The sequence below is a fragment of the Heterocephalus glaber genome, unplaced genomic scaffold (genome assembly GCF_053883595.1).
Source record: "Heterocephalus glaber isolate CG9 unplaced genomic scaffold, H.glaber_assembly_v1.0 deba00000122, whole genome shotgun sequence".
Lineage (NCBI taxonomy): Eukaryota > Metazoa > Chordata > Mammalia > Rodentia > Bathyergidae > Heterocephalus > Heterocephalus glaber.
The window spans coordinates 73176963-73194141 of NW_028258138.1; the positions used below are offsets into that span (position 1 = coordinate 73176963).

Consider the following 17179-nt stretch of genomic DNA (forward strand, 5'->3'; position numbering starts at 1 on the left):
AGTGATAGTGACTGGGGAGTTTTCAAGAAATTGTCACAGCTACTGGCTGTCAGATTTGGTTGTGGACCTGGAACCTATCTGTGGAGCTTTTCCCTTGGGGTCCCAATAATGGAAAGGAAAGAGCCCCATGGGTCCTCCATGAGCCAGGTGCCACATGAGACAAAGTTACCTGGAGCCCATCCTTGGTCAGTGGAACCTTATGTAGACCCTGGTCAAGGAGAGCAAGCTCCATGACACCTGCACCCAGTAACCAGCACACCTGTCCTACCCTAGTACTAACATGACAGCGAAGGATCTTCCTGTGAGCTACTCTCCATCCTCTCTTAGCATGGAAACCAGCTTCCACTGCTGTAGAAAACCAACACCACTCCACATGTGCTCCCTGTGCATGAAGCACCAGACAGGAACATGGGCTGTGTTCCTGCCAACAGTGAAATGAAGGGCTGAGGGTCCACATTGATAGTGGACAAGACTAAGAACCCCTGAAGACCTGTTTTGATGAAAAAGATGACATTTCGGAACAACTCAGGGAGGCCCAAGCCCTGTGTTGGTTGAAGTTTCTATGCTGTGATGGAAGACAAGTGCAACTTGGACTGAGGGAAAAGCCCTCTCTGAGCGAGAAGGTACTTGGGGGCTCTGGGCTGTGGCAGCTGAGTAACCCCTACATATCCTTGTTCACACAGAGGATATTTCACTGCACACTTGGGTCAAGGAGTTTTCTGAGCAGTTTCCTATCTAAGATCATTCTCTCCACTGCCCTCCTAAGATCCAGGAAACTCCAACCAAACCCCTCAGAGCAGTAAGACACACAAGTCCAAGGTTCCTGAAGAAAGTACACAGGACTAAGGGTTCCCCTTGAAAATATCCTTGTTTCGACCATGATATCATCCCACCATTGTCTATCAACTCTGTTGAAGTAACAGGTCTCCCTTTCTAGAGAGGATTTCCTCCCATCCTTTCTACAACCCAGTATATGTCTCCTGAGGTGTCTTGAAATATGTCCTTCTCGGTGTCATGAGGAGTCCCCTCCCCTGAGAGCTCACATCCTGACATGGTCTTTCCCTGCATCCCAGTGGAGTTGTCCTTCCTGAAGTCCCAGACAATCTTTTCTTTACATCAGCTCAACCACCTGTACCCAGGGAAGTGACAAATTCAAATTTCTAACAGCTTAAGAGAGGTCAGGGAGTCCTTGAGCCTCCAGGCTTACCTCCTTCTAAACCATCCCCATAGGCATGAACACAAATATCAACTTCTAGCAGCTACCACAATGGGAAGAGTGAAGGGCAGGACCCAGAGAGTGACCTGTGACCAGAGGCTCACTCAGGTCCAACTGCAGCAGGTAAGATTTGAAAGTATACAGGACTGGAGTGTTGACAAACAGACATTCTGCCACTGCAGCGGGGGAGAGGCAGAGGCAGCAAGGCTGGGAGAGGGGAGAGACATCCCTGGAAGAGCTCTGGTGGGTGGAGGAGCCCCTCAAGATCCCTTCAAATAACTTGTGAAAACATCACTGCTGTGTGACTCTAGCCAACTTTTGAATTATTTCTTACCACTCCCAGTGGTATGGTTTTATTGGTCTTCTGACTTCAATTTCTCATCAGTAAACCTTGTTTTGAAATAGGAAAAACAAAACAAAACAAAACTGCTTTCACAGTAACTCCAAGACATTAATTGCCTTTTTTATTCTTATTCGGCACAAGTATGCCATGCTGTCCAGAGACTACCTGACATGTTCTGGTATCACTGTGCTGGCAGCTGGTGGATCACATGACTCTGTTTTGATGTTTAAAATATCTCCATTTTAGTTTATAATACGGTATCATAAGAGATACCTGTATCAGAAAAAGCACATCGGGTACTCAACAATTACTAATGGGATCCTGCTGTCAAAGAGTGTAAGAACCACTGTATTAGATTTAAAAGTTTCTTAAAAAGCAATGTAGGAACTGTCTTTTGAAAATTTTCTGACTTTGTACTGCAGTTAGCATACACAGCTCCTCAGAATTATTAAGTGGACTGTGACAATTTAAAGTCTTTTCATTTATTCATTAATTCATTTAAGAATCATTTACTAAGAATATCATTTGCAATTAATATGGTACTCAGGCTTGTAAGAACATAAAAGAAACAAATAATACTTGAGTTTTTAATATTTTAGATAAAGATAAAGCTTTAAGTAGAATGATAGAGAACTTGAGAAATACAACGAAATACAAAATTTTGTACCACCAACACTTAAGAAGGGGAAAACCTGTAATCCTAGCTCTTGGGTAGCTGAGGCAGGCGGATAGCCATGAGTTCAAGGTCAGCCTAAATTACATAGTGGGACCCTGTCTCAAAAAACATGGGAGCGGGGGTGGGGAGGCAACTTCTGAGATGAAAGTCTACTAATTGTCCACAGGTAGGTTTGCTAGTACAGGTACAATGCCAATGAGTCAAGACTGGAGTCTTGGATTAATACGAGAACTGTTTTTCCAAAAGTGCTGAAATTATTTTTTGCTTTGCAAGTAGTGAAATATTTTAAATGAACACAGGGAAGTTAATATTTAAAAAAATCACACCCAGGTGTGTTGGTGCACACCTGTAATCCTAGCAACTCAGCAGGCTGAAGCAGGGGAATTGCAAGTTCAAGGTCAGCCCGCACAATTTAGCAAGACCCTGTCTCAAAACAAAGAAAAAAAAATTTTTAAGGGTTGGAGATGTAGCTCAATGCTCCTTGGACTGAATCTCCAGTAAAAAAAGAAAAAGAAAAAAAATCTTTTCAAAGCATGAAATCCTTCCAAGAGGGATGTAGATCAGTTAGCAGAGCACCCCACACACAGTGGGTGCTCAGTAAATGCCAATATGCCAAATATGATTATAGTACTTCTCCATCATTCATACATTATTTGGAATCTTTTAAAACTTAACTGAATTAGGCTAGGGATTTAGCTCAGTGGTTCCACCATCTGCCTCGCAAGTGCAAGGACCCAAGTTTGATCACTGGTACCATAAAAAAAACCACCACCACCAACAACAACAAACAAAAAAAACTTAACTGAATTGGAAGGAGAAAGGTAGTCAAATTCTTCTTTCAACATTTTTATCTCTTTCCTCCATTTCTTTCCTGATCTTCTTAGGATTATACAATTTCCCTTCCCTCCTTTTTCCTAAAACCACAGTATGGCACAGAGGTAAATGGCAAGATGTATATCAAAGAATCACCCTAAGTCAACTGCTCCATCAACCTGTCACTTGACTTAAAGAAGGAGAATTTTATTAAGGCACATTTATCTAAAAGATTAACATCTAAATGCTCAAGAACTCTTTAAATTCTGATTATTTTTGTGAAGCACTTAGAACAGTACTTGGTAAGCAGTAAATTATCAGTATATGTATAATCTCTTAATATCACTGATATCATCAAAAATTCACAATAGCATAAGAGTACATAAAGATAAATATTGACAAACAAAAATGCATGTGGCAAGAAAGCTTCGTGATGCTGGGAAACAAGAGGCATTTCTAAATCTCTCAGTAAACTCCACTGTGATTTAAGACACATTACACTGTCTTATAAGTTTTCACTTCCTAGAATTCAGTCCAACTGACCGAATACTAATGCCACTAACCAAGCCACTAGCTCTTGGTGAGGAAGGAACAGGACTTTTCAGTTAGGACCAGTTATCACAGACAAGTCTGCACTGTAGCTTCCAGAACCTGACCTCATTAGAGGACTTCATTTTGTCATAGCAAATTCTGCACATTAAAAATGAAAGTAAAAGTGTAAAAATTACACATAAGAATTGTTACTACTGGTTAAAATGAATGGAAATGACAGTCTTTTTCATTTACATTATGACCTCAAAATAAGACCTTTTCACTCAGTCCTGGTAGGAGCAGCACAAAGGCACTGTGTTGTGCTAAAACGACACCTTCTTGCTGGGTAGTATAGTTGTTTTTCTTAGTTTACTTTATGCAATGGAATTATTCCTTTCTAATTTCAGCATCATTGTTCCTTCATTTAATGATACAGTAGCTCAGGAAGCTACCAGCCACTTACCGTCAAATGTTAGGTAAGAAGAAGCCCAACTGTCCAAGGTCTGGTAGCAATGATAAACTAAGCTTGCTTCCAATGATCATAATAAAAAAATCTTAAAAAATTTTTTTGCCCAGCAAGAAAACAATGATTTCTGCATTTTGTTAGACTATCATCATCTTATAAACAAGAAATAACACATTGGATGTGAGCTCTGAACAGGATTTTTGATCAGTACTCCCAACTTATAGATTTTTAGGGTGTATTTCTACAACTGCTGCCAAATTACTGCCAGGTGAGGTACGACACTGCCACTGACCACATATCTTGAAAAATAAACTGGATCCAAACTAGTTTCAGAATGTAGACTAGTACAACCACTATCAAAATTATTATGGAGATTCCTCAAAAAACCAAAAATGGAAATTTGACTCAGCTATTCCTCTTCTAGGTATCATCCAAAAAGAGTTAAAGATATCACACTACACAGAGGAGTTGAGCCGCGAGGGTGCCAGCAGCAACCCCCACCCCCCACCCCGTGGAAATGAGAAGACACATAAACAAGCCTCAAAAACAGACTTCTGGATCACCTACAGCAACCCCAAAAGGAAATGAGGTGGAACAATCTGATACTTAACCATCTGGATTCCCTGATCTGGCAACAAAAGAGGATCTGGAAAAAATGAAATCAGAGATAATTTCTCAGATAACAACAAAGATTGTGCCCATAGTGCAAGACATGATTAATAAATCTAGAGAGGACACAGATAAAAAAATAGGGGAGCTGAGGAACATGATGGAATCCCAACATAGGAAACAAATGGAATACATAAAACAGACGCAATCAGATTTCCAGGAGATTAAAAACTCCATTGAAAGTCTATGCAACAGAATGAACCAATGTGAGGATAGAATTTCAGATATAGAAGATAAGATTGCAATTAGTGACCAGGAAAAGAAAAACTGCTTTAAAATTGTAAATGAACACGAGAAATCAATCCAGAAGCTGCTAGACGATGCAAAGAAGAATGACATGTGACTGACTGGAGTCAAGGAAGAAAGAGGAGAGAGTGCAGATGACATAAAAAAACGGTTCCCAGAAGTGATGGCAGAAAACTTCCCAAGCAGGGGAAAAGAACTTGACATACAGATAAGTGAGGCATAGAGGACTCCAGCTAGCCTTGATCAAAAAAAAAATCTACAAATAGGCACATAATAGTTAGGATTCCAGAAATCCAACAGAAGAACAAAATTCTACAAGCAGTGAGAGAAAAGAAACAAATCACATACAAAGGAAAGCCCATCAGAATCACAGCAGACGTCTCAATGCAAACCCTCAAGGCAAGAAGAGCTTGGAGTGATGTATTTCAAGCCCTGAAGGAAAACAGCCTCCAACCCAGATTGATGTACCCTGCAAAACTATCTTTCACAATTGATGGAGAAATAAGATACTTTCATGATAAAGAGCTCCTCAGGAACTTCATGAATACCAAACTGGCACTCCAAAACATTTTAGTCAATACCCTAGGAAAAGACAATGAGGATCACAACCCTAGGAAACCCAGCAGAATGAATCCACTGGGTGTGACAAATTAAACGCAAAGGGGGAGAATCCAACAAACAGAAAATGTCATGACAAGGCTTTTAAAACTTTTAACTTCATCTCCCTAATGAGTGTATAATTCAATCTTGTTATTGTACTGATTAGTATTTTTCTGATTCTAGAGTTGCACACCATTCCTTGTGCGGTACTGGCTATTTATCATCTTCTTATGTCTACTTTTTAATTGGGTTGTCTACTAATGAGCTGTAAGAGTTCTTTATATATTCTGGTCATAGGTTATATACATTGTAAATATGGTCTGTTTAAGGACCACCTTTCATTTTAATGATGTCACTTAAAGTTCTAAATTTTGATGGAATCTCATTTATCAATTGTTTTCTTTTATACATCATGTCTTTTGTATCCTAGGTAGTTCTTGCCTACCCTGAATTCATAAACATTTTCCCTTATAATTTCTTCTTAAAGTTTTACACTTTTAGGCTTTCATATTTAGGTTCATAGATCCCTTCAAGTTATTTTCATGTATGGAAATAAAGGGTTGAGGTTAATTTTTTATATACGGATACCAGGTGTTCTAGTGCCATTTGCTGAAAACACTGTCTCTTTCTCGGCTCTTGAATTGAGTTTATATTCTATAAAATGCTAACTTTAAATAATCTTTCAAAACTCAGTGGACCATATATGTGTGGTTCTATTTCTAGATTCTCTGTTTTATTCATATGATTTATATGTCTTTCCTTACACCAACACTGCCTTGATTACTGTAGCTTTAGAAGAAGTCTTAAAATTAGGTACTAAATGTCTTCCAACACTGTTTTTTTTCTTTTTCTTTTTACTTTTTAGTCCTTTGTACTCACACATAACTTTTAAATTTCAATATCCAATTCTTCATGTATAGCAAGCATACATAGACCTGAATTTTTATATATACCTTGTGTTTTCTAATCCTGCTAAATTCAAATACAAGTTCTAGGGGCTCCTAGAGATTTCTTAGCATTTTCTCTGTAGATGATCATTTCATCTACATATAAAGATTTTGCTTCTACCTTGCCAATCCTATCCTAATTGTGTCATTTTATTGCCAGACTATTTTGGTTTAGGCCTATGTTTCAAAGTTTAATAGACACATGAAGAGTAGGCATATCTGTCCTTGTTCTCCACCTTAGGGAGAAAGCATTGTATCTTCTCCATTCATATAAGGCATTTTTGCTGGAAGTATGGAGTACATGTATTTAATCTGTTGAGAAGGTTCTGTTCTACTTCTAGTCTCCTGATAGCTTTTACCATGGACAGCTGTAGAATTTAGTTCGACATTTTTTCTCCAACTAGTGACAGGATCATATGGCTTTTTCCTTTCCTCTGTTAAAATGATGACTTTTAGGGGTAGATCTTCCAATGCTGAACCAACACTGCCATCCCTATAATAAAACCACTTTCTACATACTGCCAGATCTGACTTCTAATAGTTTGTTTTGTTAAACAACTTTCTATCTATGTTCATACTTTTTTCTTCTATTATCTTTATCCAGTTTTAGGATTAGCACAATGTTGAGTTCCTAAAATGAGGGGAGAAGTTCCTTCTTTTTTCTGCTTTAAATGTTTGATATAATTTATCAGTTAAAATGTATATGAGCCTGTTGTTGTCATATAGGTAGGTTTTCAAGCTAGGAATATCCTTTCTTTAATAGGTGCTACTCAAATTTTATATTTCCTCCGGAGTTAGTTTCATTAATTTGTCTTCCAAGGTACTTCTTAGAAGTTGTCAAATTTATTTCAAAAAAGATTTTTGTAATATACTTTCTATATCCTTTTAAATTCTGTAAAATCTCTGGTAATGTCTCCTAGACCTTGATATTATAATTTTAAAAATGTGTATTTGATATTGTGTAATAGGAAGTAAAGGTCTAAAGGAGTAGGGGAAGTGGGAGGGGTAGGGTAAAGGAAAGAAGGGAAAAGAAAAAATATGAGAAAAGGAAAAAAATGGAAACAAAGTCTTTGCAAATAGGGAAGGGTGGAGGGGGTGAAGGGAGGGCAGGGGAAGGGGAAAAAAATAAGAACCAAGATACTCATGTAATGGTACAAGATCCCAATGATATATGTAACTGTATTTTATACCTAAAATGTACCAATAAACTTAATGGGGGAAAATATATGAAAAAAAAAGATATCACACTACAGTGATACATGCATACTCATGTTTATAGCAGCACACTTCATAATAGCTAAATCTTGGAAGCAGCCTGTATGTCCATGAAAAGATGATCAGATAAAGAAAATGAGGTATTTACATATGATAAGAATACTATTCTGCCAAAAAGAAGGATAAATTTCAGTCATTTGCAAAAAAATGGATCCACCCTGAGACAACAGTGTCAAGTGAAATGACGACACACAAGCTTGAAATCTCTTATATGAGAAACTCAAAGTATAAATAAATTAAAGAGCAAAATAAAAGCCAGAAAACAGGAAATGGAGATAGATCTTTTGCAAAAGAGGACCATGAAATGGAGGGAAGGGAAAGAGAAAGGAGGGAAAAGGGGTTAAAAGAAATTAAGATGTGTTATATACAACTTCCCACAATGTACCAACTTCCCACAATGAATATAATCATTGTATACTGCAAACACGTACCAATAAAAAAGGCCCGTATGATAGACAGTCACTATCTTCTTCCTAAAAGCTAAAAAGGCATTACATTAAAAAATGCTAATTCTTTAAAAAATTACTAACATTATTTCCAGTAACCTAGAAATATTCTAGGCAAAACCTCAGACAGAAATAAATACATTCAATAGAGAAGCTACAAAGATATCCTTATTTATGCCTATCTACCTAGAAGACTCACAAGAACAACAACAAAACTGTCAAGATCAATAAGTGGTTGCATATAAAATAAACATACAAGGCCAAGGATTTAGCTCAGTGGCACTGTGTCTGCCTTGCAAATGCAAGGTCCTGAGTTCAATCCCCGGTACAAAAAAAAAAATATATATATATATATATAGAAAGAAATTGCTTTTATCTATGTAACAATCAGAATCAGTTAAAAAATATAACAGGCAAAAATATTCCTGTCATACTCACTATAATGAAATTTAAAATATTTTAAGAAATGTGTCTATCTATATAAAAACTACAGACCTTTTTGCTGAGAGACAAACAGACTTAGTAAGCAAAGGTAACACATTCCTCTGTAAGAATATACCGTATCACATAATGTAAATTTTTTCCAAATTAATTTTTAGAGCTCCATGAATTTTCATTTAAAATCCTAACAGGATTTCTTTAAAGTGAGTACTTTGTGTAACTCTAAAGTTCATTTACATGAATAAAATTCAGTAATATCTAAGAAAAAAGAGTTACTGAAGTTGACAGCAGAATATTTGTTAGCAGAGGCTGAGGTGGGAAGAGGGAAGGGAGAGATGGAGAAAGGCTGAACAATAGGTACTAAGTTACAATCAGACAGGAGAAATCAGTTCTGGAGTTCTATTACACAGCAGGGTAATGATAATGTGCTGTTCATTTTAAAACAACCAGTAGAAAGGATTTTAAATATCTACAACACAAAGAAATAACCAATGTCTAATGAGATAGATATGCCTATCCTGATTTGGGCATCACATAATACAAGCGTGTACTGAAACATCACATGCTACATAAATATATACAATTATATCAATTAAAATATAAATAATAAAATTAAAATAAAAAGGTGTAATTAGGCAGAATGAATTGTACTTTCAAATATTAAAATATATATCAGTGCTAAGATCTTGCTTTAAAATTGTTTTATTGGCCCAAAACTGACAGCTTAATATATGGCTGAGAAACTAATGCTGGAATACCCAAGAATATAGTCATATAATAAAGATAGTTTTCAAAGCTAGAAAGGTGAAAAAATGATCACTCAGTAAATGATGCTAGAATGAAAGTTTCCAATTCAACTACTTTTAAAATTCCACTGAACATCATATATCAATATATATTATTATAAAGTAGATAAAAAGTAAAATGTAGAAAAAAGAAATCAATAAGCTATTAGGAGAAGATAATAGAATATATATTTTCAGAAGAAGAAATTTCTAAGGATAAAATTCATAAGAACAAAAATGAGGATAAAATGTTAACAGGATATTATTAAATTAAATAATCAAATCAGATTATAAAAATGTGAAGCAAAATGAAAACGTAAAACATAAACTGAGAAACATATCTATAACAACACAATATTCTTTCTTTTTTTTGGTACCAGGGATCAAACTCGGGTCCTTGTGCTTGTGGGGAAGGCGGTGGAACCACTGAGCTAAATACCCGGCCTTAACACAATATTCTTAATATGAAAATAATTTAAAATATTTTGAAACCTATAAAAAGCTGTAAGTCAAAGAACAGAAAAAAAATACAAATTACTAACAAACATTAACTTATGTTCAATATTACCAGCAATCAAAGAAATGTTAATTAAAATAATGAGATACCATTTTCATGTATCAAAAAAATTTTTTTTTAAGATAAATCTCAGTTTTGCCAAAGGAATGGCAAAATATGTATCAACGTATGTTCTAAAGATTCCAAATAGAAACCACTTTTCTGCAAAGCTCTTGTCCTACGTATCAAAAGCCTCTCTTTTTTCTACTCCACAAATACCTGAACATCCATTAGCTGCTTATCTATCATGGGACATGGTCCTTGCCCTCACGACAATTACCTTGAAAAAAGAGATTTTAATCAGGTAATTGCTTACACAACTAATCATGTGATTTTAACTGTTCTAAATGTTGCTAAGAAATATGTTGTGTGTCACACATGGTGACACACACCTATAATCCTAGTTATTCAGGCAGCTGAGGCAGGAAGATCACAAGTTCAAATCCAATTTGAGCAATATAGTGAGATTCTATCTCAAGGGCTGGGAATGTAGCTCAGTGCTCCCTGGGTTTAATATCCAGTACTTTCAGGAAGAAAGAGGGAAGCAGGGGAGGGATGGAAGAGGAGAAGAATACAAGCAAAGTGTTCTGACATAGTTTGATAGCCGCACCTGATTTAGGGGATAGGGAAGGATAGACATAGACAGGAAAAAATGACATTTAAGCCAAAAGCTTAAGAAAGAAGAGGAGCAAAGATAGAGGGGAAACAATGGGCAAAGAGAAGAATGGCTAGCCACTATATACACAAAGGCTCTGAAGGAGGAAGAAGCAAATTCCGGGAAATATGGAAATTGAAAATAGCCTGAGCTCAGTGAAATTAAGCTGAGCCTTCCTTCCAAACATTTGGTCTTTAGCCTAAAATGGGAGGCCATTAAAGGGTTTTAAGCAGAGATATAAGATTAAATTTGTGTTTTTACAAATTGTCCCTGGCTACCATCTGAGAACTGGCAGGGGAAGGGAAGGCAGGGATGCAGAGACTAGGACTGGGGAGAAGGCCACCTCAGCTTGGAGGTGAGAGAGGGGTAGTAATGCTGACTAGAGGACAGCCATAGAGACAGACAAGCAGGGGGCTGTTGGATAGTAGAGTCTAAGTCACAAGACACCAGAAAAACAAGGCAATCAGAAAGACTCAGAGGTTTCTGGGGTAGGATAATTCACATGCCCTTTGAATCCATCCTAGAAAATCAGAAACCAAGACAAGATTTGTTTCCAAGGATGTTCACTATAGTAGTATTTACAAATGTTAAAACTGTAAGCAATCTAGTACAAGAGCATTCTAAAATAATTTATGATACTACCATTCAAAGGAACATTAGGTAACATTTAGGTCACATTTAATGTCAAGAGTAGTGGTTCAGAATATGTTAAGTAAAAAGAAGCAGGCTCTAAAAATTAATATTATCTTTTCTTAATACAAGAAGGCCTGCATGGATATACATCAAAGTATAACTAGTGATTATTTCTGGTTAGTTGGAAGGTATTTTAAAATTTCTGTGGGTCTTTCCATGTTTTCAAGTTTTTTCTACACTGAAGAAGTCATATATCATTTAAAAATTATTTCTTTAGCTCAGTAGTTCCGCCGCGTGCCTCACAAGCGCAAGGTCTCGAGTCTGATCCCTGGTACCAAAAAAATATATATATATTTCTAGGGGCCAGGGATTTAGCTCAGTGGTGCTGCACCTGCCTCGCAAGCACAAGGTCCTGAGTTCAATCCCTGGTACCAGAAAAAAAAATTTACTTTACCTTTAAGTAATAGTTTTTGAGTACTTATTATATAGTAGGCACTATACTTTTCTAAATAGTCTATGGATATGAAATCATTTAATCTTTTAGCTTTTTTTTTTTTTTTTTGGTACCAGGGATTGAAATCATTTAATCTTGAAAATATTTCTCTTACAAAGAAAAGTTGATTGACTTGCCCAAGGTTATACATTAAGCCAACATTTAAAGCCATGCAGGCTGATTCTAGTTTCAGCTCTTTTGTACCATTATCCTGTACTGACTGTGGAAGTTTTGGATTATACTCAGTGAAATATCATTTTCTTTTCTTTTTCTGAGAAAAAGTCTTGTTATGTAGTTTAGGCTGGCCTTGAAATCAACATGTAGCCCAAGCTGGCGTCCAACTTGCAGTTATCCTTCTGCCTCAGCATCTCAAGTTCTGAGATTATAGGCATAGGTCACCATGACCAGCAATAATTTTTAAAAAGAACAAATTAACAGGATAATTCACACAATGAGAGAAAATATTTGCAATTCATATATCTGATAATGGTCTAAAATCCATGATATATAAAGAACTCCTAAAATTCAACATCAAAAAGATAAAAATTCCAATTAGAGAATGAGCTAAAGATCTGAATGGTCATTTCTACTGGCCAAAACACCCATGGAAAGATGATCAACATTATTAGTCATTAGGGAAATGCAAATCAAAACTGAAATGTGAAGAACATATGGAGTACAATGCCTTTAATAAAAACAATGGAATAAGTGTAGGATGTGGAAAAATTGGAACCTTCATACACTGTTGGTAGGAATGTAAAATGGTGCAGCTACTTTGGAAAACAATTTGGCAGTTTCCCAAAATGTTAAACATTACAGTTATCTTATCTTATGGTTTATATCTAAACCCCTGGAAGTCTCATGCATTCAGAGATGGGATTTTTAGAAGGTGACTGTAGCATGGGGGCACTATACTCATCAGTGAATTAGTCCATTAATGAGTTCACAGCTGAATGTGCTGTTAGGAAGTGGAGCCTAGATTGAAGAAGTGTCACACAGGGCGTGCCTCTGAAGGTATCTCTCTCTGGCTCTTCCTGCTCTGTTTCCTGGCTGCCATGGGTTGAACAGCTTTCCTCTGCCACGCCCTTCCACTATCGTCTTTCTACTTGAAGCCAGCTGACCACGGACTGAGCCCTCTAAACCATAAGCTAAATACACCTCTCCTTTAAGTCTCAGGTGTCTGGTATTTTGTCCTGATGGGAAGGTGACCAATATACCTTATGACTTAGTAATTCTACTCCTAGATATATGGTTCAGCAAAAAAGATGATAACAACTCAACTGTTCATCAACTGATGAGTGGATAAACAAAATGTATGTCTATACAACAGAGTATTATTTGATAATCCAGAGAAATAAAATACTGATATATACAGGTTGTATATTCCTTATCTGAAATACTTGTGACTACAAGTATTGTTAATTTTGGATTTTGGAATATTTGCATATATATAATGAAATATCCTGGGGAGGGGACCCAAGCCTAAATATGAAATTATGTCTCATTACACCTTATATAGGCTGAAGGTAATATTATACAATTTTTTTAGTGTACCTGCATTTTGACTATGACTCACCATGAGTGGTCAAGTGTAGAATTTTAAACCTGTAGCATCATGTCAGTGCTCAAAAAGTTCAGACTTTGGAGAACTCAGGATTTCAGATTTCCAGCTTAGGGCTGTTCAATTGGTATTGCTACATGGATGAACTTTGAAAACACTACGTGAAAGAAAACATACCTGAAAGACCAACAATTATATGATTCTATTTATATATGTCCTAGATGAGTAAATTCAGAGACAGAAAGAAGACTAAGGCTGCAGAAGGTACATGGAAAGTGGCTGCTTCAAGGGCACTGCCTTCTCTATGAGATAATGAAGATGCTCTGCAATTAGTGTGTCATGGTTGCACAGCATTGTGAAAACACAACCACTGAACTATGTACTTTTAAATGGTTAAAATGATGAATTTTGTTATATGGGTTTTACGTACATTTTATTTGAATTATTAAAAAGACAAAATTATGTTTTCCAAAAAGAGTTTCTCAAAAGAGCAGTTTTTCTTAACTTTTTCTTTTATGGTTAAGTATTAACTTGAAAATGTCAAATTCCTATTAAATGGAACGACAGCAGTATCCTAGGGAAGTGTTAAGCAGATTAAGACACTGAATACAAGCAAATCATTCCGAACAGGCCTGAGACAATAGCTCTCAAACAATGTTTGCTATTAATAGTAGTGTTGAACATGGAGTCTCTCCAGGATATAAAAACTCTGATTCCTGTTTCTCTCCAAATTAGTTTCTAACAGACATGTCAATGAGCAGCAGATTTAGTTCACTAATATCAAGAAGGAAAAAGAATACTCTGATTTTTACGTTATTGCAAAAGGTCTAGCATTCAATTTTGAAAAACAATAAACAGTCTGGTCTGTGATTGGAATTGAGAGTTCCAGGTGTAGCTATCCTTCTAGATTAGTCACAGGAATCCAAAAGGATTCTAGACACAAAGACTAACTCTATGATATATGCTACAAAGTCAACACGAGACAAAGATAGAAGGGAAGCCAGGGAATTTTCTAGTTCCTCCTGAGCTATTAATAGATATTCATAACCCACTTTACCACAAAGCTTAAACTCTTCAGTTTCTGGACTAATCTTACTCACATTGGAAGACACTTCAAACACCAAACAAAGATTAGGGATTATGAATTCCATTAGATTAGAAGTAACATCATTTCTTTCCCTTGTATTAACTAAATTTTAGAGTTAACGGTAGTCACTTGGTCTGACAATAAGGCAAAGCCCCCCAAATATTAGTATACAGGGAAGAAAAGGGAGCAGGCAAAACCAATGAATTTAGAGAATAAAAAAGCAGCCAAGCATGGTGGTATAGTCCCAGCTACTTGGCAAGCTGAGGCAGGAGGATGGCTTGAGCAAAAAAAAAAAAAGAGAGAGCGCTGAGGCAGGGAACAGCTCCATAGTATACCACTTGCCTAGCATGTACAAGACCCTGGCTTTGAACCCCAGAAACATTTTTTAAAAATAGGCTGCTTTATTTACATTTCATGCTTGTTCAATGCAATACAGGTCAGGCAGCTGATAAGGCAAAGGATAAAACTACAACCCACACTGAGCAGTATACATAGCCTAAAGCTACAAATAAAAGGAGAGGAGGACATGTTCTACATCAGTCAAAAGTGGAAGGGTCTATAAGATTGTATCACTGGTTATTAGGCTGCAGTATCAGTTTGTACTGTTACATTGTAGAGCTATAGTACTGGGTAGTATTGTTCTTTTTCAGTCATATGGGAACATAAATAATAGTGTATTAACAAATATTTATGCAGTCCATCACATTCTATGAGCCCCAATGTAGCAATGTACATACTTATACATTACATAAAAAAAGTTTTCTAAAAAGAAAAAAAATTTGTATGAGGGTTTAAACTATAGGCTGTTTAGTCTAAAACACAAAAAAACCTTAGGGCAAACTGTTTTTCCATACATTCCAGGAAAATTTTCCTCTCTGTACAACAAAAGATTAAAAAGAAGATTAAAAGTAAAGGATCTCTTGAGACAGGAAAGCAGCGCTAAGAAGTGGTCAGCTGCTGAAGAGCAGTGTTAGCCTGGCTGCCTCCAGCCCCACCTGTGTCTGTGTTCTTCATTCCCATTCTGAATCGAATCTGCTTGCCATGAAGGACCTCAGAAAGGTGTGCAGCCGTCCAGTGTCTCGAAGGCCAGTCAGAAACCATGTTACAGAAGACTGCAGGTTGCTGTAAAGACATTATAATTCCTTTTGCTTTCTCTGGTGTAAAAGGTTTGACATATTCACCTAGAGAGAAAAATGAAATCAAGCAACAGATAACTATAAAGTTATTTCATACCATATGAAGAAAAAAAGCTGGTATTGTTTCTGTTCTGGCAAATCTTTCTGGGCAAATTCACTGCACACACACTTTGTTGATTATCATTTATATAAATATTTGGCTTCAAAGGATCATAATTCTTAAAATAACTTTTCATTTCAAATTTTAAATGTTTGAATGGTAGTTAACTATGTATAATAATCAATGTCAGAAATGAAACTTTACTTTTAAAAACAGCTTTCCAACTACTTTAAATTTAAAAAGTAAAACTTCTGTAAACTATTATTTCTTAGAGGCTTATGTAAGAAATGCTGAAGAGAACTACTTTGGAAAGACCAGAGGTGTTGGAGTCAGTAACAGTTCTATTTGTTATACCATGTTAGTGCCAAACCAAAACTAAAACCAAAAACAAACAAACAAAAAATCACTACTGAACTAAGGTAGCAGTCAATCTGGAAGGGGAGAGAGTATTTCTTGTTGCAGTTTTAAGAATAAAAGATGTGCTAAAATGGCAATCAGTATTAATCTTGGTTTCAATGCATCTATAAACAGTTTAGGAGATACATATATATTCTCCAAGATACATATCTGGAGATATGTGTATCTCCAAACAGTGACTTCAGTACTGAATACATAAATTTCACAGAATCACAGAAAGTTAATCCTGGACAGGATAGCAAAGATTCTTATTTTTTAAAATAAAAGAACAAGTTTCTTTTCTCCTTTCTCCTCCCCCTCCCCCTCCCCCATCCTCCTCCTCTCCCTTCCATCTCCCATGTTCTTTCCCCTCTCCCATCTCCTCTCTCTTCTCTCCCTTTCTCTCTCTCCTTTACTGGAGATCAAACCTAGGACCTAGCATATGGTAGGCAAGCATTCTACCACTAAGTCATACCACCAGAAAGAAAGTTTATCTTTAAAGATATCTTAAAATTGAAAGTTTGGGGGAAGGATTAATAGCTTAATTCTCTGCTCTGTAAAACATACTTATGATTCTCAAAAAGCCCCAGCTGCCTCTCTACTTTGGTTATTTAATCAGCAAATACAGCTGATCCAAAAATTAAGAAAATCTTATAAACAGATAAAAGAACAGGAATGGGAAAGGGCTTATCAAAGAAGTTGAGTAATTTATGCTCGTTTAAATGTAAAGCTTATTAAAGAAAATGAAAACTTAAATCAGGTTGCCAAAAAAAAAAAAACGGCAGAGTAGTAAATGAAAACAACTCAGACTCTATATGAGATTTGGAATCCACACACTAGAAAATAACAATTTAGGGAAGAAAAAATGAGACAAGTAAATCCTGGGAACCAGGAGGAATCTGACAGGAAAATTAAAAGCTGCAGAGAAACGGAAGAGACAGAAAACTAGAAGGGAAGGGACAATGTGCACTTTCTCCCCAGTTCCCACCTTGTGGATTGCAGGAAAAGGGAGACCAAACCTACAGAGACAAAGTGAATGCTGGAGACTCCAGGGGAGACTCAGGAATGCAGCCACTGAATGGACCAGCAGTTGCTGTGATCTGCTTGG

The 17179-nt window shown here is 36.4% G+C and overlaps 1 protein-coding gene across 5 annotated transcripts in view; it reads right to left on the bottom strand.

The window, feature by feature from the left end:
• Hspbap1 (HSPB1 associated protein 1) overlaps positions 1–17179 on the bottom strand; it is a 78097-nt gene that overhangs the window by 35535 nt on the left and 25383 nt on the right. For 3 of the 5 annotated variants that reach the window (XM_013068810.3, XM_004873610.4, XM_087209398.1), the window contains one exon: positions 15435–15620. The exons of 1 other annotated variant lie outside the window; for it this stretch is intronic. In XM_013068810.3, the coding sequence (XP_012924264.1) occupies positions 15435–15620 (186 nt within the window). The remainder of the gene's footprint in view (positions 1–15434; positions 15621–17179) is intronic. One more of the 5 variants, XM_013068811.3, reaches the window with a different exon arrangement.